This window comes from Lutra lutra, chromosome 6, assembly GCF_902655055.1.
Source record: "Lutra lutra chromosome 6, mLutLut1.2, whole genome shotgun sequence".
NCBI lineage: Eukaryota > Metazoa > Chordata > Mammalia > Carnivora > Mustelidae > Lutra > Lutra lutra.
The window spans coordinates 28,902,910-28,925,865 of record NC_062283.1 but is presented as its reverse complement, the minus strand read 5'-3'; the positions used below and the strand labels follow the sequence as shown (position 1 = coordinate 28,925,865).

The 22,956-nt window shown below is 51.7% G+C and overlaps 2 protein-coding genes across 4 annotated transcripts; one reads left to right on the top strand and one right to left on the bottom strand.

Annotated features, from left to right (window-relative positions):
* Window positions 1-11,921: 11,921 nt before the first annotated feature.
* POU5F1 (POU class 5 homeobox 1) lies at window positions 11,922-17,332 on the top strand. The gene is made up of 5 exons (XM_047732306.1): window positions 11,922-12,372; window positions 15,411-15,531; window positions 15,832-15,962; window positions 16,497-16,655; window positions 16,837-17,332. The coding sequence occupies exons 1-5, from the start codon at window positions 11,968-11,970 to the stop codon at window positions 17,101-17,103; spliced, it is 1,083 nt and encodes a 360-aa protein (XP_047588262.1). The 5' UTR covers window positions 11,922-11,967; the 3' UTR covers window positions 17,104-17,332.
* Window positions 17,333-17,957: 625 nt separating this feature from the next.
* On the bottom strand, window positions 17,958-22,738 carry TCF19 (transcription factor 19). 3 transcript variants are annotated; one of them, XM_047732310.1, is made up of 4 exons: window positions 22,560-22,738; window positions 21,551-22,157; window positions 19,799-20,354; window positions 17,958-19,147 (listed from the first exon to the last, which is right to left on the bottom strand). In XM_047732310.1, the coding sequence occupies exons 2-4, from the start codon at window positions 21,783-21,785 to the stop codon at window positions 19,105-19,107; spliced, it is 834 nt and encodes a 277-aa protein (XP_047588266.1). In that variant the 5' UTR covers window positions 21,786-22,157; window positions 22,560-22,738; the 3' UTR covers window positions 17,958-19,104. The 3 variants fall into 3 exon arrangements, with proteins under 3 accessions (XP_047588266.1, XP_047588264.1, XP_047588265.1); XM_047732308.1 differs by having other exon boundaries at window positions 17,970-19,502; window positions 22,560-22,737; XM_047732309.1 differs by lacking the exon at window positions 22,560-22,738 and having other exon boundaries at window positions 18,749-19,502; window positions 21,551-22,481.
* Between the last annotated feature and the right edge of the window lie 218 nt (window positions 22,739-22,956).

Here is a 22,956-nt window from a genome sequence, read left to right as displayed (position 1 = left end):
GCCTCCCATAAATAGATTACCCCGAATCCTCTCCCCCACATTTGAACCTCATACTTAACCCCTCACTTGGTCTTACAGCATAGTAGGAGATGAAGAGAAAAAATAAAATTTGTATCATTGATTTTTGCAACCGACACTTACTGGTTACTTCTAGCTGGGCATGAAGGACACAAAGAGGAATAAGGTCTGGTCTTAAACGGTGTCAGTCTGGTGAAAACTGAGCTGATTAGTGTACTATTAGACATAGATGCTATCACAGCAGAATGTGTAGGGTCTGGAGACTTTCCAAAGGAGGAGTGACTTCCACCTGTGGAGGTGCAGAAAGGCTTGAGAGGAGGTGGCTAACCTTCACCGTTGGAGATGAGCAGGGTCTTAGGGGGACAAACAAGGGGGAGGGGGTAGAGCACTGTAGGCAACTGCACAACCAGAGCTGGGTTCTTGGAACAACAGATAGATGGAAAACCTGACTGCAGGTGGGAGGATAAAGGATGAATCAGAGCAGGGTTGTTAGAGTGCTCACTCTTGCCATTGCAGTCTGGGCACTTAACAAACTCTTGACTCTCAGCCATACAGCTTTGGGTCTTATTTTCCTGGGTTAGAGATGAGAGATGCAAGCTTGGAAGTTAGGTTATTTCCTAAATTCACACTGTTGGTATGTTAGTGAGTGAGGAATGTCAATCCAGGATTTTTTTTTTTTAAGATTTTATTTATTTATTTGACAGAGAGAGATCACAAGTAGGCAGAGAGGCAGGCAGAGAGAGAGGAGGAAGCAGACTCCCCGCTGAGCAGAGAGCCCGATGCGGGGCTCGATCCCAGGATTCTGGGATCATGACCTGAGTCGAAGGCAGAGGCTTTAACCCACTGAGCCACCCACGCGCCCAACCAGGACTTTCTGACTCCAAATCCTAGGCAATTCCCAGTTCCCCACAGGAGCCAGGCCGAGAAACCGTTTTTGAAGGCAGTGGGGGAGGGTCTCATTGAAGGATCTCAGGCAAGGCAGTAAAATGAGACGACTTGTATTGACAAAGCCGCTGCTAGAGGAGAGATGGTAGGAACTGCAAGAGAAGTCCAGAGATGAATGGGTTTCTCCAGGCAATCCTTGCAAAATGCCCGGAGGGTACAGCTTGAGGAAGTGATTCCGTGTACCTGATGTCACTGCTAAAGCCAGTCAGGGAGGCTGGAGGAGAGGAATCTGAGCAGGAGAGTGACAAGGGAAAGAGAAATCCAGGGTCACACGCTCAGATTAGGGCTGCAGGAGTTGGTGGATTCAGCAATCAGGAAGTGACTGGTGACCTGAGCCATATCACGCAGAAGTGGAGGCAAAAGCAAGATTTGACGAGATATGTAGTCACTAAGTGGAAAAGAAGTTTAGACTAGAAGCTTATTTTTTTTTAAGATTTTATTTATTTGACAGACAGAGATCACAAGTAGGCAGAAAGGTGGGGGCGGGCAGGCTCCCTGCTGAGCAGAGAGCCTGATGTGGGACTCGATCCCAGGACCCTGAGATCATGACCTGAACCAAAGGCAGAGGCTTAACCCACCCAGGCACCCCTAGAATCTTATTTTTTTGTTTAGAAAAGCGGGTTACTATGTTCATGAGCAGTAACCAAGAAGAACATTCACCAAGCTGACAACAGTAGTGGTCTTGGGGAGGAAAGGTGTTGGAAGGCCTGTTACTTCTTTGTGATATTTTGAGATAGTTGGTATTACTTCTTTATCAGAAAAAAATCTATCAAAATATTTTGTGAACAAAAAGCAACTGGAGGCTGGGGGAGCAGAGAAGGACAATTTATTCTGGAAGTTTCTTGGAAAAAGAAAGAGTAAGTCAGGGGCGCCTGGGTGGCTCAGTGGGTTGAGGCCTCTGCCTTCGGCTCAGGTCATGATCCCAGGGTCCTGGGATCGAGCCCCACATCGGGCTCTCTGTTCCACGGGAAGCCTGCTTCCTCCTCTCTTTCTCTGCCTGCCTCTCTGCCTAGTTGTGATCTCTGTCTGTCAAATAAATAAATAAAAAATCTTTAAAAAAAAAAGAAAGAGTAAGTCAAAAGGCAGATATTTCTGAAAAAGGAGCCAGTGATAACAGCAGCAGCAACGTTTGATTAAAAATATTTTAAAATACTTTACTAGGTGCTTTTTGAGTGGGCCAGGGGATATTATCACGAATTGTCTAAGGCATTCTTTCCTCATTTCTACAAACGAGGAAAACAAGGTTTGGTGAGTTAAAACCTTGTCCAAGGCAGTTCATCTCCTAAAAATTATCAGTGGGGTGCTTGTTAAAAATGGATTCTTGGGCGTCCTCCAAATTGTCCTGAGTCAGGTTCTGGAGAGGAAAAGCCTGGAAAACAAATAACCCAGTTGATTCTTAGGCTCTGTCAAGCTTGGGGAGCACTGCACTGAACCATCCCAACTCTCTCAAGAGCTGACACTCTCAAGAGGCTTTCCCTGCTGGATAGAAGGGAATAACCAAGGGGTCAAAGAGAAGTCAAGGAGTTAACTTTGAACAAGAAAAGGGATGGCCCGTTGGGGAAGTACAGTCATAGAGGAGTGTGGAGGGGTATATATCATGTATTAGCCCTGACCTCTGAGTCAGAGAGCTCATCTCTGAAATAAAGGGCTGCTGCAGCATAGTAGAGGGTTTGAGGCCAGGGTAAGGTTTAATTTGGCTTGTAGGGGGAGCAGAAGGGAGGAATGACTCTTTCCTTGACAGTGGACAGTCTCAGGAAGACTCTGGGACAGGGAACAGCAGCAGGCCTGCCAAGATGCCCAAACATTCCTGTTCCAGGATGGTCCAGTGAAGGCAGGGAGTAGTGGATGATGGGGTAGAGACCTCAGCCTTTGAGGGGCCTTGTTTAGCCTGCTAAGGATCTTGGAAGTCATCCTGAGGGCAAAAGGGAATCCTTCAAGGAGGAGCAGAGTGGTATGTAAGATTGTGTTTCCAGATAGATCACTGATTGTATCAGGAGGACATTTTAAATGGTTAAGACTGGAGAGAGTGGGGGAAAAAAAAAAAAGACTGGAAAGAGGGAGACCAACTAGAAAGACTCTGGCTACAATCCCAACAAGGCACGCTATGGTTTGATGGGAATAGAGAAGAATGTCCAGATTCAAGAAATAGGAAGTGAAACATGGGCAAGGCTTGGTAATTATTTGAAATTGGGAGGTGCTGAGGGAGGCAACAACAATCTAGAGTAAGTACCCATGGAAAGTACACCTGCTGATTGTTTGGGAACACCCAGTTCTGTTACAGAAGACAGGAAAACAAATGGGATGGATGGAATTTATCAGAAGTGTTACATGAGAATAAGTAAATCTGTAAGACACATTGGAATATATTTGTGTGAACTGAGATAGAAAGGGAGAAAAGGCGGGGGTGCCTGCCTGGGTGGCTCAGTTGATTAAGTATCTGCCTTAGGCTCAGGTCATGATCTTGGGGTCCTGGACTGAGCATCCTGCATCAGGCTCTGTGCTCAGTAGGGAACCTGTTTCTCCTTCTCCCTCTTCTTCTGCCCCTCTCCCTGCTCGTGCTCTCTCTCTCTCTCTCAAATAAATAAATACTCTTAAAGAAAGAAAGAATGAAAGAAAAAGAAAAAAAAGAAAGAGAGAGAAGACCCAGCAGACACTTATGATATTTACGATACCTGAAGTATGAGACACCTGAGGCACATGATATTCAAGAGGTCAGTTTGACAGGACAGATGCACATTGAACACCCCAGAATTCAGGCTGTAAAATCCTTCCATCCAACTTGTACCCCCCATTGTTTTCCCCTTGCTCCTCATTGTGTGTTTTACATTTATCCAATACACCATGTGAGTCAAGCATCTTGATTTGGTCTGTGAGCCTTTTTTTTTAAGTTCATTTTATTTTATTTTTAGTCGTCTCTATACCCAATGTGGGGCTCAAACTCATGATCCCAAGATCAAGAGCCTCATGCTTTACTGACTGAGCCTGCCAGGTACCTGGTCTGTGAGCCTTTTTCTTCTGTGACCTCAGGGATAGCTTCTTGGTACTGCACCAGCAGGCTGACTGGCATCAGGGGATCACAACCCAGCTCTGACTTGAGTAAATGGGTAGAATTGGATGGTGATGCCAACACCAGGAATATAGGATGAGGGTCAGGTTGTTCTATGATGGGAGCTAAGGATATACTCAGTTTAGATGTGTTGAGTTTAAGGCAATGAGGACTTGAGGTCAGGATGGCCAACAGGTGGTTGGATATACTGATGTGAAGTATGGGGCTTTAGATACTGGTAGTCATTGCTATTTAAAGCCATGAGCTTGGATGAGATCCCATGGAGAAATGAGAGTTTTCCAGGGCATAACTCCTTGGGGCACCTGAGTGGCTCAGTCAGTTAAGCATCTGTCTGCAGCTCAGGTCATGATCCCAGAGTCCTGGGATTGAGCTCTGCATTGGGCTCCCCACTCATCGGGAAGCCTGCATCTCCCTCTTCCTCTGCCTGCTGCTCCCCGCTACTTGTGCTCTCTCTCTGTCAGGTAAATAAATAAAATCTTTTCTTTTCTTTTTTTTTTTTTTTAAGGATTTTCCTCCCACTGTTCACTCCCCATTCCCTTTATCCTCTCTTCTGGTGCCCTAAAAATAGTCATACAGCCTCACCTTTTCACAGGAACTTTGTGGGCTATCTCTCATGTTGACCCTTCCCACCATTTCTTTTCAGTGATGTACTCTCTGCAATAGAACTTCATTGCTCTTTCTCAGCTCAGCCCTGGCCAAGCCCCCTAGGAATTCTCAAGCTACTTAAATGACCGACTTTCTTTTTTTTTTTTTTTTTAAAGATTTTATTTATTTATTTATTTGACAGACAGAGATCACAAGCAGGCAGAGAGGCAGGCAGAGAGAGAGGAGGAAGCAGGCTCCCTGTCGAGCAGAGAGCCCAATGCGGGGCTCGATCCCAGGACCCTGAGATCATGACCTGAGCTGAAGGCAGCGGCTTAACCCACTGAGCCACCCAGGCGCCCCAAATGACCGACTTTCTTATGGTGCTGCAAGGAGAGCATGTGGACGGAACCCCAGGCTTCTAGGTCCCAGGTCAGGGTCTCAGGGCTTGGGAGAAGTTGATTCTCAGACTGAAGGTCAGAGCCCAGCACTTTGTCATCATCCTAAGGAGGGCAATGAAGCAGAACAGCTAGAACAAAGGTGACTGGGGGCCAGGGCAGGAGGGGGGGGGCAGGTTTGGGGAGGGGGTGGTTGTTGTGGAAGATTCAATACAGTCCTAAAGATACAGAGCCATGAATTCGTTATCATTTAACTATTGATTGATTCAGTTTGGGCACTGAATAAATATACCGGGCACCCTTAGGTGAGATTTGATATTATCTCCTCCTTCTGTCTAAGGGATTATATCCCTGACTCCAAACCCTTTTATGTACCAGAAAGACTGGATATTAGGCATTTAGTATTGGCAAATGTAGGACATAATTGTAACAGCCCCACCTTACCCCAGCCAAGGAATAGGGCTAGAGAACTCCCCATTGCCTCTGGACTCGCAACCCTTCTATTCAGATGGGAAAAAAAAAAACAAAAAAAAAAACAATCTACCTTTTTCAGATCCAAAGTCTGGGAAATAACTGGTCTTCTTCTGAGGGTCACCTCCCTACCCCCAGCAGTAGTTTACAGGAACCCTGGAGACCAGTCAGGGTCCGAAGGGAAGTATACTTCTTTCTATTTATTTATTTATTTATTTATTTATTTATTTATTTGACAGAGAGAGAGAGAGAGAGAGAGAGAGATCACAAGTAGGCAGAAAAGCAGGCAGAGAGGGAGGGGGAAGCAGCCTCCCTGCAGAGCAGAGAGCCTGATGTGGGGTTTGATCCCAGGACCCTGAGATCATGACCTGAGCTGAAGGCAGACGCTTAACCCACTGAGCCACCCAGGCAGCCTGGGAAGTATACTTCTGACTTACATCTTTTCTTCCTTTTTTCATCTAGCGAACATCTGAGGGTCGACTAAGTGCTGTTCATTGTACATCACCAATAAAAAACATTACAGTAGCAGCTGCTAGTTCTTGAATTCTTCTTGGTGGGTTTTACATGAACACCAGCATGCATTCTCTCGTTGGACCTTTACTTGTAAGGTAAGGACTGTTATTATCTCCAATTCCCGGTTGAGGAAAGTAGGGCTTCAAGAGGCTCATTTACATGGGCCGTGAGGGCTACAGAGCCAGGGGTAGCATTTAGATCTGGGATGTCAGCAGGACACCGTGCTGGGCCCAGGGCATGGGTTTCTGCCTTCAGGAGGTCTCATTGTGGTGTGGTGCAGAGCTGACGAGACTTGGTGCCATCAGTGTAGTCAATGTTGTCAGTGACGTCACTGTGGCATGAACAGTGCCTTCAGGGAACACCAGCACCGGAGGAAGCCACCTGCTGCAGGAGACAGACGGAGGTGGGGGTGGGGGGTGGCGGGTTGCGGGGGGTTGTAATGCAGGAGGGAGAAACCCTGTCTTCCAGAATGAGTGAAGGTTAATCGGTTGGAGAAGGGAATTCCAGGCATTCTGGGAAGTGGTGGGAGTGGAGGCAGAGAAAGCCACCGTTTTGCTCTCCTGTAACTTTGGAGTTCAGGAGCTTTGGCATTTCAGAGTCACCCATCCTCCAGACAGTGGTCATTTGTGAGTTGCTAGGGAACCAGAGCAGCGGAGAACACTGGCCAGGACTTCCTTCTCAGCACACTGGAGTCTTTGCACTCCAGCAAAAGCAAGCCGAGGAAAAAGCAGAACTGCATGTGAGGAGAAGGGAAAAGAGCAACCAGCCCTTCATGACCCAGAGCTGCGTCCACTCTCTCCAGAAATGCCTGGAAGCTGGGGTGGGGCCCTGGCCTGGATGGGAGTGATAGGTGTGGACCGATCTGTGTGGGAGGAGGGGGAGACAGGGCAAGCGGGCCTCCCAGCCAACCATGACTCCATTACTTCCATCGCATTACCTGTGCCCTTTGTGGGTGTAGTTCCGTTGCTGAGCCGCCTGACCATTCTGCTTGTCTTCTCTCGTCTGTATTTGGTGAACCCTTTCTCCACTTGTTCTGCATGTTCTGACACAGCACCCACGAGCACTCAGGGTAGGGCATGACCTGGTGTGGATGCATGACAGTTGGGCAAAACCAGGGGCAGCAAGTTCCCTGGTCCAAACCTGGTCTCCTTTGCCACAGTGTGTGTGACTGTGTGACTCCTGTCCCACTAGTGTGTGTGACTCTCCATAAAGCCCAGGGAAAGAGCCCATCCCAACATGTGGGGCCCTTGGCTTCCGTCCTCCAGGAGTACTCCAGCTAACCTAGCAGAGGGACAGGCCGCCTCTGAACCCTGAATCCTGGGGACCTCAAGCCACCTGATCCCCAGGGGATGGGACTGCTTGCAGCCAGTAGGCCACTGAGATGCCCTTTGACAAGAGTAGAGGCCCGCCTGTCGGGGAGCACAAGGCCAATGCCGGAAGTCTCTGCAGGACCTCAGATGCGCAGCCAGGGTGGCCCAGGGAAAGGTGGAAGACAGGGGAGTCCAACTGGTCTGTCAGGGGCCCACATGCCCTCACTTTTCAGAGCCTGCTTATCCTGAGCACCCCTCCAGCACACGCACAATCTGGATCTTCTGTGGGTTCCTGCCTTCCTCGGTGATCACTGTGGGGGCTGCAGTGCACTTTTCTCTGGACGAAGGGCAGGACAGCAGGGATGCTCAGGATTTGAGAGCTGGGAGTGACCCTAAGTCTCCTAGCATCCCTCCCTCTAGGGTGCTGAGCAAGGATTCCCAAAGAGAGCAACTGAAAGAATATGAAAAGAGGAGGGAGGAGCTTAGGATGTCTGTTTCCTGTCTAGCTTTTGGCCTGGGTGTCTCCCTCCCTGTATACACGCATCCACGTACACACATACCGCCCCCCACCAGCTCTGTTTTCCATGAAAAGTTTTACCCCGTGAAGTGTGTTTCTTGTAACCTCCCAAGCCCTCAAAACCAAGTCCAAACTGGCCTCCCAAAATCCTTGAACATAACTTGATCAGACTGGGTGGGAACACCTGCCAGGTCTCCCAGGAAGGCTGCTTAGAGGAGGGAGGTGGGGTGCAGAAAGGCCTGTGCCAGCATCTCACTGGGTTCCTTCTCCCCCAGCCCTCCAACCCCAGTTTCTCTTCACAAGTGTGCAAACAGAAATCTATATTCCTACGGCAAAGACGTGACACAGGTAGATCGGAGGGTGTATGGGATTGGAACAGCAATTTTATGTTGGGGCTGGAAGGAAATGTAGAGTTCTTTTAGTCCAATTCCTCCGTATTAGGTGAGGAGAATGAGGCACAGGTCGGGGAGAGGCCACTGGTTGGGGAGTAAGAGAAGGGCTGAGCATCCTGCTCTACAGACATTCTGGTTACTCCTGACTACTGCTCTCGGGCCTCCCACCCCTCCCGCTTTCCCCGCAGAATGCAGCCCGAGACTGGGCTCTTCTATCCAAGGCTAGAGTGTCTGGACTGGGCCAAAGAAACTTCAGTTTGTAGACCTTGGTCGGGGAGAGATGGGAGGACTGTGAGAAGGAGAGTTGGTTTACAGGGAGCAGAGGAACATGTGTACATTGAGATTGAGATGATCTTCCAGAGGAGGCAAAGCCTGAACCCTTCCCTCCTCAGCCCTCCTCACTTTCTTCTGCCTCCAGAGCTATAGAACCCAGAAATCAAAATAAGTGGTTTGTTATGCTTGTGTGGAGCATCTCCACTGGTCTCCATCTGAACCCTTCCTGCTGGTTTTCCTGACCAAACGGCACCCCGATGCCCTCGCAAGGGGATGGGGGGCTGACACCTCTTTCTGCTGCCATGCTGGCCAGCCATAGCTGGGGAGTGCCAGCCCTTATTGCCCTCCCACGGTCTCCCAGCAAGGCCCTGCAACCAGAACCTCCCATTTGTCTCTGTGAAGGGCCTTGACATTGCACTACGGTTAAAGGTGTATGCAGAGAGTTTCTGCACCCAGTTCTAAATTGTCTTTGGGACTTGAAGTTTTTTGGTGATTCTGTATGACCCAGGGAAGTCAAGCCAGGTCTGGTGACTCAACCTCACTTCCAGTCTCCTGGAGGCCATCAACCTTGGGCTGCCACCCTGCAGACAGCCCCCTACCCTTTGGGCTCAACAGTAGGGTGGGGTTGGGGAGGGGAGCAAATCTCAGCCTGCGTCAGCCCTGAGAATCCCAGGAGGGACTGGCTGGGGCTCCAGACAAACTTAACTTGTTGTGAAGTTTCTGGGTCAGACTCCATGTAAGCATGGGGCTGGCCTGGCTCAGGGGTCCCAGTCCCACTGCAAGCCAACCAAGGATCCTACCACCCGCCTTCTTCTGGTTCTCCCTCTGGAATGAGCCTCTTCCCCAGACCAGAAACAGCACATAGAGCAACTGCAAATTGTAATCTAAAAAATAAGAGGGCGGTGTTGGCAGGGAAAACGGAGGGTATGTGAGGGGTCACTAGCTGGGAAGATGGGCAACAGGGGCCCTCGAGACTGGCATGGGGAGAAAGGTTTCTGGGAACGTAGAGTGTGGTGAGCTGGGAAGCACTAGTGTGGGGGATTTCAGCCAAGTCCTAGGACTGCCCCTCCCCCCCTCCTCCAGGAGGCTGTCTTCTTGGCAGACAGCAGATAGATGCATGACAAAGGTGCCGTGATGGCTCTGTCCTGGGGGTGGGGGAGATGACTGGGGAGGGGCCCCCTCCTGTTCTAAAGCATGTCTCTCCACCCCCACCAGGCCTCTTAATCTATCTGCCTTTTGGGCAGTTAGTGGCTTAGAGGCGAGTACAGTTTCAGCCTCACTGCCCCGTAGATTTTTCAACGGACATATGTCAAGTATTGAAATGCACGCGTACACTTAGTTGTCCAATAAAGTTCATACAGATGGGCGCATGAGCAGTGCTGTGTTATATAGACACAGAAGAAAAAAAAAAACAGGCTCAAAAAACTCACTGATACCAAGGTAAAGACAGCAGGCCACAGTCAGGAGGGCCCCCCGCCCAGGATCCCCAGGCCCTCAGAATGCAGACACTGAGCCACTGACACCAGCAGACAACGGCAGACAGGGCTGAGCTGAAGAGCTGCCTTAAGGTTGGCGGAGGTCAGTGTCCCTAGGCTCAGGATTCTGACCTTCTGAGCTGTGGGGAACTCTGATCTAGCCCCTTAGTTTGCCCTAGGGCCTCCATCTAGGACAATTTTTTTTTTTTTTAGATTTTTATTTTTATTTATTTATTTGACAGAGACACAAAGAGAGAGGGAACACAAGCAGGGGAAGCGGGAGAGGGAGAGACAGGCTTCCCACTGGGCAGGGAGCCCGATGCGGGCCCAATCCCAGGACTGGGACCATGACCTGAGCCTAAGGCAGATGCTTAAGGACTGAGGCACTCAGGCGCCCCAAGACAAGTTTTGGGAGCAAACATCATTCTTCATAGACAGGATCTCTGAGGGCTATTCTCTTGCAAACAGAATCAAGCCCTAGGCCAACAGTATGGGCCCTCAGGACAGTCAGGGAGGCCCAGAAAAATAGACCCTGGTGGGGGAGAGCTCAGGACAGGCTTCCTGCACCCCCTCTCCAAATGGTTCTCCACTTCTTCTGCATCTTTCTAGCCGCCCCACTAAACAAAGTGCATCCCTTGGCCTAGGGGTCTGGGGGAGGGGTGACTGACAAGGCTGGACGCCTGAGTCTTCCAGAGGAAGGGGAGCAGGCTACCTAGGTCCCAGTGGGGGGCCCTGTCTGAGGCTCAGGCTTTGAGGGGATTGGGGGGGATGGTGTTACTGGAGTTCTTTTCGCTGCTCTGAGAGGGATTCTGTGGGGGGGGGGATTGGGGCTGGGGGTTGGGGGGCAGGAAGCTGTCCCCAGGGGAGCCATCCAGGCCCATTCAAGGGTTGAGCACTTGTTTAGGGTTAGAGCTGCCCCCTCTGGGGACTTGGATTGTCCAGCCAAGGCCATTGTCCTGCCCCCTTCCCCCAGTCCCTTCCAAGCTTCTTTGAACCTGAAGTCAGATATTTTTTCCTGCCCAGCTCTCTCCTTTGGCTTTCCCCACCCAGGGCCTAGGAGGGCTGGAGAGGCCTGGGTTGGGGAGGTGGAGGAGGAATGGCCAACGACGGGGCTACAGACTCACGTCCCTGATGGGGGACAAGGAGCCTGAGGTGGGGGTCTCCCAGTGGGGGGCCTGTGGGGTAGATTTGTCTGATCCCTCCGTCTGGACAAAGTTAGAGAACGTGGGCCCAGTCAGTCCAGAGTCTGGCCCTTAGAAGGGGAAGTGGCAGTCAATTCCTGGGTCTGGTATATTAGAAGGGGCTTGGGAGCAGAAGACTCCAGGCGTGGAAGACAGCCCTTGGAGATGGGGGTAGTTAGCCCACTCGGCAGACGAGTACAGGGCATCTGTGGCTTTGGGGTAACTGAACACGGCCAGTAACTGGGATGGGAATGCCAAAGTCCCGGTGGGGGCGGTGGGGATTGGGAATGAGGGAAGACAGCAGGGGGTGGCTGTTAAGCAATGAGGGGTAGCTCCAGCAGTCCTCTCCACATGCACACCCAGAAATGTTTCAGGGGCTGAGAGGATGCCTAGGCCCCAGTCAGGAGATGGGGCCCCGGTCTTTGGAGAGGGGTCAAGCACCGGGGCTCCTGAACATCGGGGAGGAAGTGTCCCAGCGAGCCCAGACAGTTCTAAGGTGTGCAGAGTCCTAGAGAGGACGGGCAGCCCCTCGCGAGTTGGAAGTGAAGGTCTGAATGGGGGCCTGCGTCAAGAGTCCAGAGTCTGGAGAGTCACTTAGCTGGAGCTCCCTGGCTTCCCGCTCCCGCGACGGACCACCACCACCATGAAGCAAACACCCTCCGCCTCAGTTTCTCCCACCCCCACCTCCCTCTCCTCCACCCATCCAGGGGGCGGGGCCAGAGGTCAAGGCTAGTGGGTGGGATTGGGGAGGGAGAAAGGTGTTGAGCAGTTTCTTGGAAAGCCCTCATTTTTCCAGGCCCCCGGCTTGGGGCGCCTCCGTTCCCCATGGCGGGACACCTAGCTTCCGACTTGGCCTTCTCGCCCCCGCCGGGCGGTGGAGGCGATGGGCCGGGAGGGCCGGAGCCCGGCTGGGTTGACCCTCGGACCTGGCTGAGCTTCCCAGGCCCTCCCGGCGGGTCGGGAATCGGGCCGGGGGTCGGGCCGGGCGCTGAGGTGTGGGGGATTCCCCCGTGCCCCCCGCCCTATGAGTTCTGCGGAGGGATGGCGTACTGTGGACCTCAGGTTGGAGTGGGGCTGGTGCCCCAAGGCGGCCTGGAGACCTCCCAGCCGGAGGGCGAACGGGGAGCCGGGGTGGAGAGCAACTCCGAGGGAGCCTCCCCGGAGCCCTGCGCTGCACCCCCTGGGGCTGTGAAGCCGGACAAGGAGAAGCAGGAGCAAAACCCCGAGGAGGCGAGTGAGCTAAAACGGGGCTGGGCTGGCGGGAGGGGAACGTGGTCGCCTACAGCTGCCTAGGCCTGGAACCCAAAAAGGGAGCAGGCTGGGGCCACGCTCAAGGCAGAGAGGGGTGTGTGGCCTGAGAGCAAGGGCAAGGTGGGAACCAAAGCTGGAATTCAGAGTGAAGGCAGGTGAGGGCTGGGGCAGACCAGGGAGGAATCGGAAGCTGCCCCAGGCTGGCCTTGCTTCCTGCCTGGCCCTTGTCAAGTAGCCCCTTTTTAGGCCTGTCCTGACCAGGGTCCGCTCACTTAATACCAGCCGAGGGCCATACCCAGCTTGGGGTTTGAGCCCCTTCTCCCACCCTTAACCCTTCTTGAAAATTTGATCTTACCGATTCAGGATCTGGGCCTTAGGGTTAAGTGTGGCCTGAGGGTAAAAACAGTGCTTATCCCAGGGTTATTGTTCCTGAAAGTCTAGGGTGGGACTGATTTCTGATAGAAGCTCCTGTTTGGGCTGTGTGTGTGGACGTGTGGGGTTGGGTTTACCTCCCGTCAAGTTTAGGGCTTGTCTTCCCTTGACCTCTGCCTCGGGGCTAGTGAGTCACCATTATGCAAAGTGCACACCCTGGCACCAATTTCAGCCTTAATTCTGTAATTTGTGGGCAAGACAAAAACCTAAGTGGAAGAAGTCCTCCCCAGGCCATTCCCCAAACGTAGGGTCTGCCGAGGCACTGAAAGACTTCTGTGTCCAGCCCTCCTGAAAGACGACTAAGGCTGTGACTTCCAGTCCTCCAAAGACAAGTGTAAGCAATTAGAGATCAAGTACTAAGCCCTTAGCCCTCACAGAAGGAGGTGCGAGCGCTTCAGCCGACCCAGTGGCCCTAGACTTTGTAGGAGGCGACTGAGCCTTGAATGATAATGGCTGCCAATTGGGGTCCGTTTCCTAAGTGCCTGGCTGTGTGCTCAGTGCCTACATCATTATCTCATTAACCGGCACAAAATCTCCCGGGGAGGTATTATTAGTCTATTTCACGGGTCCTAACTACCAAATGATGGAGTTAGGATCTGCGCCGGGGTTGCCTCATTTCAGATCCCATAAGTAGGATCTAGACAAGCCAGGACAGGGAGCGGAGGACATTTAGAGCTCTGAAGCATGGACTGAGCATTGGCCTATTGGATTTGATGTGATCGAAACCACCCTTGGAATCCTTCCCTCAAAGCTTCCAGGACTGCACATAGGTTTAGCTGCTCTTCTGGTCCCGTTGGCCACCCACCAGGGAGTGCCCCAGGGCTCAGTCCCTCACCCTCTGCTCTATCAGTACCTTTCCTTCCTCTCATATACCCTTGAGCTCAGATGCCTTGTACACGAGATTACCACTGTCCGCGGGACTACCACATTTTCTGTCTCTTGTCGGGATGGCTTCATGAACTGCTCCACCTGAACCCGATCATCACCCGTCGCTCAAGGCCCCAACCAGTAGTCGTCAGTGCTTTCATATTTTACATCCCATCTTTTGGAAACCCAGCTACCTTTCCCTTGGAAACATACCCTGAAGCAATCACTACCGGCCTGGTCCCAGCTGCCCGGTGAATGGGGGATGGGGTGGGGTGGGCGGACTGCAGTTGCCTCCTTAGTCTGTTGTCAACACGTCATTTTAAAATCAGGTCATTTTACTCCACACCTCCATCCAGTGGCTCCCCATTTCATGGACTGCAGGATCCACAAGATTTGCCCTGCGCCCCCTTTGACTTTGTGAGTTCCTCACCTTCCTCCCTTCTCACCCTCGGTCTTCACCCTCCTCCACCCACTTCAGGCCTTTCCACTTGGCTCTTTACCTTTGCTCAAGCTTCAGTTTTTTTTTTTGTTTGTTTGTTTTTTTTTTAAGATTTTATTTATTTGACAGAGAGAAATCACAGGCAGAGAGGCAGGCAGAGAGAGAGGAGGAAGCAGGCTCCCTGCAGAGCAGAGAGCCCGATGCGGGGCTCGATCCCAGGACCCTGGGATCATGACCTGAGCCGAAGGCAGAGGCTTTAACCCACTGAGCCACCCAGGCTTCCCAAGCTTCAGTTTTTTTGATCTTCCTTAAAATTGTCTGCATCCCCATCATCTCCTACGCTGCTGTACTCTGTAATCCTCTACCCTGCTTCACTTTTTTTTTTTTAAAGATTTTATTTATTTGACAGAAATCACAAGTAAGCAGAGAGGCAGGCAGAGAGAGAGGAGGAAGCAGGCTCCCTGCTGAGCAGAAAGCCCGATGTGGGGCTCGAACCCAGGACCTGGGATCATGACCTGAGCCGAAGGCAGCGGCTCAACCCACTGAGCCACCGAGGCGCCCCCCCTGCTTCACTTTTTTCCATAGTGCTTGTAACATAATAATGAACTGGATAATTACTTGTCTCTCCACGTGAGAATGGAAGCCCCCTGAGGCCCGGCTTTCTGTCCAGTTTCCGGAGCTGCTGGTTTATAGAAAGGGCAATACATCTGTTGAATTAATCAAGGAGCATGCCTGTGTGTTGCAAAAAGATACAGTAAACATATAGAATAATCCAATTTGAAAAATGAGCACTAACTATATACCCTTCACTTAATTCATACCTTTTTGGGTATCTACTTTGTAGTGTGTTCGCGTGTATGCATGCCATGTCGTACCTTGGAAGCAAACTGGGGGAGAGTATAGGGAAATGAGAATTAGAGACATGGTGCCCTTTTACTTTCCTAGTCTGGAAACTGCCTCAGATTGGGGTAATGCTTGAGTCCGAAATCTATTGTGAGTATTAAATGAGCTAATAGGCAGCAGCTCCCTACATAAGCGGACACGTGTTCTCATGGAGGCAGGCCTGCCTTTCTGTCTGTGCGCACATGGTGCTGTGTCTATGGGATATGTTGCTTTCTGGGGTGAATGACATTTGTAGATAGGTTATTGCTAGATATTTGGTAGGCAGTCTGGTGCAGATACTCCCATGGACCATTCCTTGAGGCCCAGATGGGAAGAGGGGTTGACCAACCACTGATGTGTTTGCGTTTTTACATGTCCTCTGCCTTTTTGACTGCAGTCACAAGACATCAAAGCTCTGCAGAAAGACCTGGAACAGTTTGCCAAGCTCCTGAAGCAGAAGAGGATCACCCTGGGATATACTCAGGCCGATGTGGGGCTCACCCTGGGGGTTCTCTTTGGTGGGTCTCCCTCAGCATGTCCTGCCCCCCCCCAGAACACAGGGACCGCATCTCCCCTGGAAGAACATGCCTGAACTTGGGGTATTCTCCCCACCAGGGGGGCAAGGGGAAGGGTGTTTCTGGGACAGGCTTTATACACCTTCCGCCTCATGAAAGAGGGTAGAGAGTGGGGGAGGAGGAAAACATACTTGGACCTTGAGTTCCCTCTGGGAAGAAGTGGGACCCTGTTTGGGGTCTTGGGGTCGCGAAGGTACTGCCTTCTGCCTCACCTTGCTTGCTTCTCTCACCTGGCCTCCCTAGGGAAGGTGTTCAGCCAAACCACCATTTGCCGCTTTGAGGCTCTGCAGCTCAGTTTCAAGAACATGTGTAAGCTGCGGCCCCTGCTGCAGAAGTGGGTGGAGGAAGCTGACAACAACGAAAACCTACAGGAGGTGAGGGTGGGGAGGGAGGCTCAGGGATCCTCCGAGTTTTGGCCCGAGTTTTGGCCCGGTTGTCCATGCTTCCTTCCCTGGTTTGCCGCTCTCCTTCATGGGGCACGTGATCCTCAATGGGGTAGAGTAGAATTCCTCCAAATTCTCCAGAACCCACCCTTCAGGATTCTTCACACCATCTGGTGCTGGCGACCCATCCGGGCAATGCCCCGTAGCAGTCTGCTCTTTTTTTTCTTTTTTTTTTAAAGATTTTTATTTCTTTATTTAGCAGAGAAAGAGATCACAAGTAGGCAGAGAGGCAGGCAGAGAGAGAGGGGGAAACAGGCTCCCTGCTGAGCAGAAGTCCCGATATGGGACTCGATCCCAGGACCCTGAGATCATGACCCGAGCCTAAGACAGAGTCTTAACCCGCTGAGCCACCCAGGCGCCCCAGCAGTCTGCTCTTGAGTCGCTATCCTCATGGTGCTCAGCACGTTCAAAGCCTGCCAATCCATTTCCTCCCTTGGCCACTTCTTCCCCTTCCTCCCTCACCAGATATGCAAAGCAGAGACCCTCGTGCAGGCCCGAAAGAGAAAGCGAACTAGTATCGAGAACCGCGTGAGAGGCAACCTGGAGAACATGTTCCTGCAGTGCCCGAAGCCCACCCTGCAGCAGATCAGCCACATTGCCCAGCAGCTCGGTCTTGAGAAGGACGTGAGTGCCTGGTCCCTGGTGTCCCCCCTCCTTCCTGGTCACTGCCTCCATTTCCCTGGCTCTGCCTCTTGTCCCCCAGACACTGCTCTAGATCTGGCTTTGGGCCAAATGACTAAGCAGAACCAGCCCCACTTCCCAGAGCTTAGGATCCGGTGTCACTCTACCTTGTCTTCCGTCCCAGGTGGTCCGAGTGTGGTTCTGCAATCGTCGGCAGAAGGGCAAACGGTCAAGCAGTGACTATTCGCAACGAGAGGATTTTGAGGCTGCTGGGTCCCCTTTCTCAGGGGCACCAGTATCCTTTCCTCTGGCACCAGGGCCCCATTTTGGTACCCCAGGCTATGGGAGCCCTCACTTCACTACGCTGTACTCCTCAGTCCCTTTCCCTGAGGGTGAAGGCTTTCCCTCTGTGTCTGTCACCACTCTGGGCTCTCCCATGCATTCAAACTGAGGTGCTGGCCCTTCCCAGGAGTGGGGGCCCGAGGAAGGGGGAGAGTGCGGGGAAAGAGAACCTGGGGTTTGTACCAGGGCTTTGGGATTAAGTTCTTCATTCACTAAGAAAGGATTTGGGATCACAAAGGGTGTGGGGGCAGGGAGTTTGGGGGGACTGGTTGGAGGGAAGATGAAGTTCAAGGATGCTCTTGTTTTTAATCCCCACATCACTTTCTTAAATAAAGAAGCCTGGGACACAGTAGGTAGATACTCTTGTCTTCGGTTTGTCCTCCTTTGGTTACTGAAGAAGGGATGGGGATACCCAATAGTTAATAGCTTAGACCCCAGTGACCCTGACACCGAGCTGCCATTTAAACTTCTAAATCATACGATGTCAGAGGGAGAACCAGTATTGGAACCCACTGATGTGTAGAGGGCCCCTATAGGTGTGAGCTAGTTCCTCAGAGCCTGTGACTTACAGTCCTGGGGAAATTTAAGTGGAATGCCTTGTTTTATTCATTTATTTAAAAAGATTTTATTTATTTATTTGACAGCGAGCACAAGTAGAGAGGCAGGCAGGGGAGGTGGGAAAGCAAGCTCCCTGCTGAGCAGAAAGCCTGATGCGGGGCTCAATCCCAGGACCCTGAAATCACAACCTGAGCCACCCAGGCGCCCTTTACTTATTTTTTAAAGATTTTATTTAAGGGAGAGTATGAGCAGGGGGAGGGGCAGAGAAAGAGAAGCAGACTCCAAGGTGAGCTCCAGCCCAGGACCCTAAGATCACAGCCTGAGCTGAAATCAAGTGTCACTCAGTTGAGTGAGCCACCCAGGCACCCCTGGATTGTCTTTATTTTTGTAGCCCACTCACTATTAGGAGCCGACTTTGCTTTCCCCACTTTAGTCTGGAAGTGTCCTTTAGTAGCTTTATACTAAGGAATCACCTTGAGATCCTTTTCTTCTGCATATTGTCCCAACTAGAAACTGTCCTGTGCTTTGTTGATACCAAAGTCCATTTGGTTTCCACTTAAGGGATTTGGCCTATCCTGTCCATGAGTGATGCACCAAACCCCCAAGTTTTTGTCCTGGTTCTGCTGTTACTTGGGCCCTTGCTTAGAGCTGTGTCCTTGATGTTGTGGTAGGGGGACTTGGGTTGGTAAGTCTAAGTAGGGATGGAAGACAATGGACTTAAAGATTGCAGTTAGGTTAAGATAAGGCTTTCCTAGTGAGAGCTACAAAACCCGTTTGGACCCTATGTTGGTTTGGTGTGGCTCGGTGTAGGCTCACAGAAGAGAACCTGTGAGCTGTACTTGGGTTCCACTGCTCCACAACTAGACCAGGTGAGCATCTGCTCTAGCTGGTGTATCAGGTTTTCTCTTTTCAAAGGTCCTGCCATCCTCCTGAACTTGACCAAATTCCATCTACCTTATTTTAATGGCAATGGATCTGTTTTTCCTTTAAACTGGAACCTTAATTACCTTTTCTCCAGTCTCCCATCTCCAGCCCATTCTAAACCAAGTAAGCAGGTCCAAACTTCTCTGTGCTGTGCTCATCTCTTCCCCTAAGAGTCAAGTTTTCCAGACCATACCCTTCAGAACTCAAGAACCGGAAATCAAGGAGTATCAGACCTGGAAAAAGAATAAATACCTAGGCGTGAATGAAGCTGCTTATTCTTTATTTGGAAATAGAAGCAAAGTTCTGAAAAGCCAGGTCATGATCGTGGTCAGTGCCAGTGGTTTACTCACAATGTAAAAGTTTCGAGGCTGTGCTTTAGGTTTTCCCAGAAGGCCTTAGTGATGCCGTCTAAGAACATGTGTGTTCCAAGACCCGAGGCTTGTATCTGCCCAGGGATTCTGTAATTAACGGGTGCTCTGACCACAGACATTCTAGTACCCATGACATGGACCTATAGCTTGTAATGGAATTTTCAGCTTGCTGGCAGCTTCCTGGAGGCAGCAATTTCTTTGGCAGGAAACCATCTCTTCCGTCACCTTGGCCATCAGGGCCTGCTTCAGGCCTTGAGTCAATATCCACAGCAATGGACACTTCCCCTGTAGTCATCCCCACTGGAGAGGCAAAGGAAGAAGGGGGCATTTCTTAGGATCCATAGGTGCCCCACCCTGTCCACCTATGGCGTGGAGGTGCCAGCTTTCTGTCCTCTGGTGCCTTGGTGGTGGGCCTTAGGTCTGGATGCCTATACGACACCCTGGGCACCGGAAGTCAGCCTCCCTGGCAGCCTGGATGCTGTAGCCAACACATGCCACATGGAACCAGAGGTCACAACCATCACACTGAACCCAGGCAACTGTTTCTTCTTCCGGTAGGTAGCAACAAGGGGCTGCACAGGGCTCCCCACTCCCATCTGCAGGGGGAGCCCTGGGAGAGCTCACTGGGTGCTTCCGAGGTCGTCCACGCCTATTTCTGAAGAAAGTGACACAAAAACCAAGTCACTGGAAACTTGCAGAAGAAGCCTAGAACTTTCCCTAGATAATCCTAGAGTGAGCCTAGATAGATTTAATAGACTAATGGGGGACCAGAATAGTAGAGCTGACCCAGGTCTTGCCAATCCAGTGTCTGTTCCAGCTCCGTCCACTTCCCATTCTCATCCCTGTTTCCATCCCTGTTCCTATCCCCAGAGCAGATGGTCACCTCCCAGCCTGGGGCTCTAAAAAGAGATCAAAAAGGAGTTAAAAATTGAGAAAGATCTCTCCACTTACCCACCAGGTGTCTGTGGGGTTGTCTCTACACGGAGTTTCTTCCTGGGCTCCATAAAGACTGGTAGGGGGCCCTCAGGAGTCTCTCCCTCATCATCCAGCTCTGCCAACACTCGGTGAGCGGATTTCCTCCGATTTCTTGGGGGTGGGGCAGAAGGAGTGGTCCCCACCTCCCTAGGAGGAGTGGGAACAGGCAGGCTCTGTGGCTCACCCCCACTCCGGGAGAAGGTCAGGGGCAGAGGTCTGAGCTTGCTGAGACTACCAATGGAATTGAGGATCAGTGTGGCTTTTGGGGCAGGGGAAAGGGTGCTGAGGGGGCGCTGTGGGGCCCCCTGGGGGGGCAGCATAGGCCAGAAGCCAGCCTTGGTTCCCTCTTCACTAGACCGCGGGATGGTAATGGCTGCGAAGTCTTGAGGTTTGACTCGGACTTGCTGAAACATGAAGTAGAACTCCGAAGGGCTGGTTCCTGGGGGCCCTTCAGGACCAAAAGTCACAAGGTCCCCATCACTCAACTCCAGCCTGTGACCCCTTGGGAGTCGGACATTATTGACCAGAGTCCCTGTTGGCAGGGCACCAGACAGATACAGAGAATGACAAAAACAAACGACAAGAGTCAGGAGTGGAGAAATCTGGCCGCCTCTGATTTTCTAGGGAACATGAGAACAGGACACTTGTCATCAAATTCTCACATTTGAAATCCCTAGCAGGTGATACCAGATATTAAGCTCTTTGTGAATTGGGAACAAGTTTCTTTTTTATGCCCTCCCAACAGGGCACATGGAAAGAATGGACTCCTTTCCTCACTGCTGAGGTCCCTTTCTCTGACATCCAATGCAAAAAGTTAGTGGGTACCCTAGACTGACTGGGTTGAGATCTTGGCTCCACCCTTACCAGTTCTGTTACCTGGACAAGTTAACCTCCCTGTGCCTCATTTTCCTAGTCTGTAAAATGGGAATGGTATTAGTGCTCTCCTACATTCGATGCACTTAAAAACAGTGCCTGGCTCCTAGAGTAAGCACTAAAGGAATGTTGGCTACTATAGTTATCTCCACAACACTCCCCAGACAGACTTTACAAAGCCTTACATTTTACCTATGAGGAAACAGACCCAGAAAGGTGAAGGGCCCAGGCCTTTCTCAGGCTGGCTGCAAATGCCTGCAAGTCAGGGAGTAAGACATGCCCAGATCATTAAGATACAATCCAAGCTGCGCCTCAAGTCAGTTAAGCATCTCCCTTGGGTTTAGATCGGGATCTCAAGAATTCCAGGATCTGTCCTGTGTCCAGGCTTCCTGCTCAGCAGGGAGTCTGCTTCTCCCATTCCGTTTGCCCCTCCCCTGCTCCTCTTTCACTCACTCTTACTCAAAAATCTTTTTAAAAAGCCATAATCCAACACATAACTGCCTTCAGATAAGAACAAGGTGCCTCAGGAAATTTTGGAAACTGAGTCATCTGAGCTTGGCCCCCAGTGGATCCAGAACATCCTTACTGTGATGCTTCCCTAATGACCCAGTCCCCGGATCTACCTCCCAACTCGTGTTCAGATGGTTCTGGCTAGGCAGGGATCATCAGGGACCAGCCCCACAGAGAGCTTCTGACACTGCACACCTTTAGTGGGAAGATGCAGGTCTGGACTAAAAACGGTCCAACCCAATAGGGAGTTTGGGAGGCAGGCAAGGTCCCTGCGGAGCCCCTTAATTCATTCCAGCCTAAGAACTGCAACTGCCCAGGCACAAGACTGCCCTACTCACTGCTCACCTTGGCTGCTGTGGTCCTCCAGGCTGACCCTCCAGTCATCACCCTGGCGCTCAGCGTGCAGCTCTGCATGGACTCCAGAGATGAGGCCGGGCTCCTGCTGGGGCTGCAGGGCCACATCACACAGGTCGGCCCTACGGCCCAAGCGGTAGGTGCAGCCAGCCCCACTAGGGTGGAAGGTGTAGAGATCACCACCCCTGCCTCCCCCTATGCGCAGCAGCTGGAAGCAGGGCAGCATGGGCCGTGCCCTCACTGCACCACCTCTTCCACTTTAGGAGTCCATCACCTTTCTGACACCTGAGCCATGCATGCTCGCCTGAGTTCACTTTCCTTCTGATGGAGATTTGAGCTGTGCTTTGTGCAATTTCAACTTCAAGCACAGGCTTGAGTTTTCGCCAGGGGTCAGTGGCAAAGCTCAGATGAGAACCCAGGCCTGAGTAGTCCAAATTCAGAGTGCAAGGAACTTAAGGCATGCGATGCCAACAAAACTGTCAAGCAGCTTTGCAAAGGAAAAATTCAGGATAGGTCCCAGCGCAGTGCAAAAACAGACACGTCCTATGGCATGTGAGTTGAACCAGATCCTCAGGCCGCGTATTCAGGGAGATTCGATCTGTGCGAGGCAACAATATATTAGGGAGCTTCCGGGGAAATGCAAACTGTAGATGTGTGTATAGGGTTTCCTGCTTATGTACAATATTAACTTGTCACCTCAGTGTAATTTGGAGAAAGCTTCCTGTCAGACTCGCTTACCCAAATAGTGTACCCCTCCTGCTCCCTCGCGCCTCACCCTTTGGGCCAATCCTTCCTAACTATCTTTAACTCCAGTGGGAAGGGAATCCAGTGTCATCCCCGAAAAGGCAGTGGAAATAGTCCCTACGTTCTCCGACAAAGCAGATCTAAACCTGATTTCCCAGCTTCTCCGGGTGGGATATAAACAGGGAAAGAGCGCCGCGAGATCCTGCACAGCAAACCCAGCCTTTTCCTCCCCTGCCCAGCCCCGTTTCCGATCTACCGCGGTGCGGTCTCCAAGTAGTCTCCTCTCCAGGCAGTGCCAGCGTGTGCGGTAGCCGCGGGACCCCTCCGGCTCTGGCCGGAGCTGGAGCTACCGTGGCTGTTTGACAGCGAGGAAGCCGAGGTCCAGAGGGGCGCGGTCTCCGCGCGCGGGCAGAGCCCGCCCCGCCTTCGGAATTCCCGGGTCCGAGGTGCGCGCAAAGCGAACCCGACCCGTGCCATTCCTGATTGGCCAGCTCATTTATGCCCCCTCCGCTCCATTGGGCGACGTTCGGGGAGTGTCCCCGACCTCCCGCCTTCCGCTTTCTCTGATTAGTTCACAGGTTTTCCCGGGTTCCCGGAGTTGGGAGGAGCCGCCAGGGCGCGGAGACGTCCCCCAAGGTCGTAATTGGGCCGGG

What these genes read in the sequence shown, in the direction of transcription:
- POU5F1 (XM_047732306.1), top strand. Translation starts at nt 11,968, where the DNA reads ATGGCGGGACACCTAGCTTCCGACTTGGCCTTCTCGCCCCCGCCGGGC. An exon ending in AGGAGCAAAACCCCGAGGAG is followed by an intron (nt 12,373 to 15,410) that starts GCGAGTGAGCTA and finishes TTTTGACTGCAG; the next exon opens with TCACAAGACATCAAAGCTCT. An exon ending in ACAACGAAAACCTACAGGAG is followed by an intron (nt 15,963 to 16,496) that starts GTGAGGGTGGGG and finishes CTCCCTCACCAG; the next exon opens with ATATGCAAAGCAGAGACCCT.
- TCF19 (XM_047732308.1), bottom strand. Translation starts at nt 21,785, where the DNA reads ATGCTGCCCTGCTTCCAGCTGCTGCGCATAGGGGGAGGCAGGGGTGGT. An exon ending in GGAGGACCACAGCAGCCAAG is followed by an intron (nt 20,355 to 21,550) that starts GTGAGCAGTGAG and finishes CCCTGCCAACAG; the next exon opens with GGACTCTGGTCAATAATGTC. An exon ending in ACCCCACAGACACCTGGTGG is followed by an intron (nt 19,503 to 19,798) that starts GTAAGTGGAGAG and finishes CACTTTCTTCAG; the next exon opens with AAATAGGCGTGGACGACCTC.